Source organism: Ceratotherium simum, chromosome 34 (assembly GCF_057802395.1).
Source record: "Ceratotherium simum simum isolate JZ-2026a chromosome 34, ASM5780239v1, whole genome shotgun sequence".
NCBI classification, from domain to species: domain Eukaryota; kingdom Metazoa; phylum Chordata; class Mammalia; order Perissodactyla; family Rhinocerotidae; genus Ceratotherium; species Ceratotherium simum.
This window is the reverse complement of record NC_141933.1, coordinates 14418103-14422232: the sequence shown is the minus strand read 5'-3', so window position 1 is coordinate 14422232 and position 4130 is coordinate 14418103. Positions and strand designations below refer to the sequence as shown.

Below are 4130 nucleotides of genomic sequence, written 5' to 3'. Positions count from 1 at the left end.
AATTTGCCTAGGTGCCCAGAGAGTTTGAAGTCCAGGACAAAGCAGTCGTTATTCTGCTGGCAATGTCGTGTATGAGAAAGATCACTGGTCTTGTGTTTAGTCCCATTCTCTCCAGCCTGCAATCTGAAGTTCTGAAAGAGTATGTAAGGGTGAAACACCAAGAAACTGAAACATAAAAATTAATATATTAACTGCTCTGTGAGGTCACTGCTGATGTAAGAGAGGAGAGTCAACTGTTCAAGACTCAAAGAAGCCACAGGATTTGCATGGCATTGAGCCAGTCCTGGATTTAGATGGTTGATTCACTTGCAATCCTGCCAGAACACCAATGAGGTTGATAGTCTGGAAACTTCCAGTCACCTGGGTCACTAACCTACCACACCTTTAATTAACTGTGACAATGGGAAAATACTCTCTTCTTCTTATATCTCATAAAGGCATCTTTGATTTCCTTGTTCCTCAGGCTGTAAATCAAAGGATTCAACATGGGGATCACCACAGTATAGAAGACTGCTGCCATCTTGTCATAGCTCAGAGAATTATCAGCGCTTGGGTGCATATAGACAAAGAGTCCTGATCCAAAAAAAAAAGTCACTGATGTCAGATGAGAAGCACAGGTGTTGAAGGCCTTGGATCTGCCTTCAAGTGAGCTGATCTTCAGGATGGTGGCAACGATATAACTGTAAGATATCATGATGATTATGACGGATGTCACACCAAAAATCACCGCTATCACAAACTTTATGAGTTGTAGGAAAAAGGTTTCAGAGCAGGATAGGACTAATAATTGAGGCAAATCACAGAAGAAGTGGTTGATAATATTTGGTCCACAGAAATCGAGCTGAAGTAAAGCACACAGTTGGATCAATGAGCCAAAGATACCAGTTATATAGGCTCCAACCACCATCTGCTCACAGAGGGTGGGGAACATGATGGCTGTGTAGAGCAGAGGATTACAAATGGCAGCATAACGATCATAAGCCATGGCTGCCAGGAGACAGCACTCAGTCAGACCCAGGCTAGAGAAGAAGAAGTATTGCATGGCACACCCCATAAAGGAGATGAATTTAGGCTTCTGGAAGAAGTCTGAGAGCATTTTGGGGGTTGTGGAGGTAACATAGCAGAAATCTATAAAGGATAAGTTGCTGAGGAAGAAGTACATGGGTGTATGTAGGTAGGAGTCCATCCTAATCAGGATGATGAGGCTCAGGTTCCAGGCCACTGTTAAGAGGTAAGTCCCCAAGAATACTGTAAAGAGAACAATCTTGAGCTTGGGAAAATCTGAGAATCCCAAAAGGATGAATTTGGTAACTGTTGTATTGTTCCTTTCTCTGGCCATTGTCTTGAAATTACTTCAATCTGCAGAAAGATGCTTGGCTTAATGATTGACTATTTTAATATTATGAAACGTACTTGTTTTGAGTATAGTTTCATGTTTTTGGATAAAAAATTATCCATAGTCGAAATAACTTTTTTAACAATATAAAAAATTACAGAAATTATCTTAAAAATTTGGGAATCCCATTTCCCAACTACTCAATAGTTTGCGATATATTCTTGCAAGTTTTCTTACACATACACATGCACACATATGCACACAGATGTTGCCAAATTGTTGCCTAAAAATTGCTGCCAATTTACACAAGTATCAAGATCTTATGACAATATACCTTGCCATCCCATTATCAATACTGCCCATAATTATTTAGCTTTAATCTTTGACAATCTTACAGGTAAAAAAATACATTTTATTGCTTTTTATTTACATTTACTTTACTGATATGCTCACATACCTTTTTGCCCATCTGTCTAGTAGGCTGTTTATTATTGATTTGTAGGAGCTCTTTATATATCAAGGAAGATAACTCTTTCTCCCTCATACATTTTGCTAAATCTTTTCCAAGTTTATCATTTATTATCAATATTATTTATGTTGTACTTTGTGATACAGATTTTATTTATTTATTTATTTTAAATTTTTTGTCTATTGCAATAACATTGGTTTATAACATTGTACAAATTTCAGGTGTACATCATTATACTTCTATTTCCGCATGGATTACATCATGTTCACCACCCAAATACTAATTACAACCCATCACCACACACATGTGCCGAATTATCCCTTTCGCCCTCTTCCCTTCCCCCTTCCCTTCTGGTAACCACCAATCCAATCTCTGTCTCTATGTGCTTGTTTATTGTTGTTATTATTTACTACTTAATGAAGGAAATCATATGGTATTTGACCTTGCAAAACAGCATGGTACTGGCACAAAAACAGACACACAGATCAATGGAATAGAATCAAAAGCCCAGAAATAAACCCACACATCTATGGACAGCTAATCTTTGACAAAGGAGCCAAGAACATACAATGGAGAAAAGAAAGTCTCTTCAACAAATGGTGTTGGGAAAACTGGATAACCACATGCAAAAAAATGAAAGTAGACCCTTACCTTACACCATACACAAAAATTAACTCAAAATGGATTAAAGACTTGAATGTAAGATCTGAAACTATGAAACTTCTAGAAGAAAACATAGGCAGTACGCTCTTTGACATTGGTCTTAGCAACATATTTTCAAGCACCATGTCTGACCGGGCAACAGATTTCTTTTATTTTTAAGTGCTCAATTTTTTGTGATATTTATAGTTCCTGTCCTTGGTATTATACTGAAAAAGATTTCCTTACACAATCCAAGAAAACTCTTTTCTGTATTTTCTTTTAGTTCATTTGTATTTTTACCTTTACATCTAAAATTTATGGAACATTTTAGTGCATAGTGTGAGGTATAAATCTGAGATTATTTTGGTTTTGTTTTTCCAAATTGATTGCCACTTGTCCCAACACAATTATTGAATGATTTCTCCACTTATTAAAATCATTTCTATGATGAAGTTGATTTTGGACTTCTCATTCTGCTCAATTTTTAACCTACCAGTCCCTGTATCATCTATCCAGTTCTGCACAATATTTTATAATTACTTATAATTATATCTTATTAATAAATTATTTTTTCACTCTGAGATTGTTTTGATAGTTCTCATATTTATGTCTTCAGAAGATCTTTATGATAAACTCAGATAAATAAAATAGCATTTTTATTGCATTTCATTCTTACATTAATTTGGGGAAAAATGACTGATAATTTGCTAAGTTGCTATATGATGTTAAAGAGTTAACACTAATTTTTTAAAAAATATTTTACTATTAAAACTACCAAACTTGATCGAGGCACCTGGGTCTAGTGACATATACCCTAGATTCCAAGCTCTGTCCCTATGTTGTTCTAACTTCTCTGTGTCTTCAGTTTCCTTGTCTGTAAAATGAGATAATTGTAGTTATTCTCCTTGTATCGCAGGGACTTTTTTACACTTAAGGGAGCAGTAATCATGGTAGAAAAACACACTGAAAGAAGAGTGATCTAATATTGTAACGCATTCTTTTAACACTCAAAAAAGAGAATTACTTAACTACTTGGACAGGGAAAATTGTACTGACTCAATTCCATCCATCATTGTCCCCAATGAGGCGACAAGATCCACACTATGTTTCTACAGTAAGATCTGAATCATATGTTTATATGCTTAGAACATCTTCAATAGAGATAGAGATTCCATCAGTTGAATTTATAATGAATTTGTATTTCAAGAAATTAAATAAAGGTTTCTTTGGAAACACTAGTTGCCATGGTGTATCTATGGTATATTCATGTCATGTCTGTCATGAGGATATGTGTGCTCTGAAGATCCTGAGGTAATAAGATCGTTTTTGAAGTTTTAGAAAATGTTTTCATTGAAGCTGATTTGTTTTTGATCCTTATATCACTGATATTTTAAATGAAAAAAAATTTTTAATGACAAGGTAGAAATGGTAAAATATACATTATCATATACTTTTTCTAATTTGCTGATAAGAGAAAATGAAATAAAGTGTTTAATGATGATGATGATTAAAACTCCCAGTAGTAGAGAAAGATTATATAGCTAGAAAAATAGAATATTTCACATAGATTCCTAAAGTTATTTTTACTTCATTTCTTCTTGTTATCTGTTTTTACTTCCCATTGTCCATTCAAGACCAAACACGTAACAATCAAAATCATTGTCTGTGATTAAAAATAAGAGG

General features: G+C 34.6%; 1 protein-coding gene across 1 annotated transcript; it reads right to left on the bottom strand.

The window, feature by feature from the left end:
* Positions 1-388: 388 nt before the first annotated feature.
* Positions 389-1339, bottom strand: LOC101404317 (olfactory receptor 5AN6-like). Its single transcript, XM_014793124.2, has one exon. The coding sequence runs from the start codon at positions 1337-1339 to the stop codon at positions 389-391; it is 951 nt and encodes a 316-aa protein (XP_014648610.2).
* Between the last annotated feature and the right edge of the window lie 2791 nt (positions 1340-4130).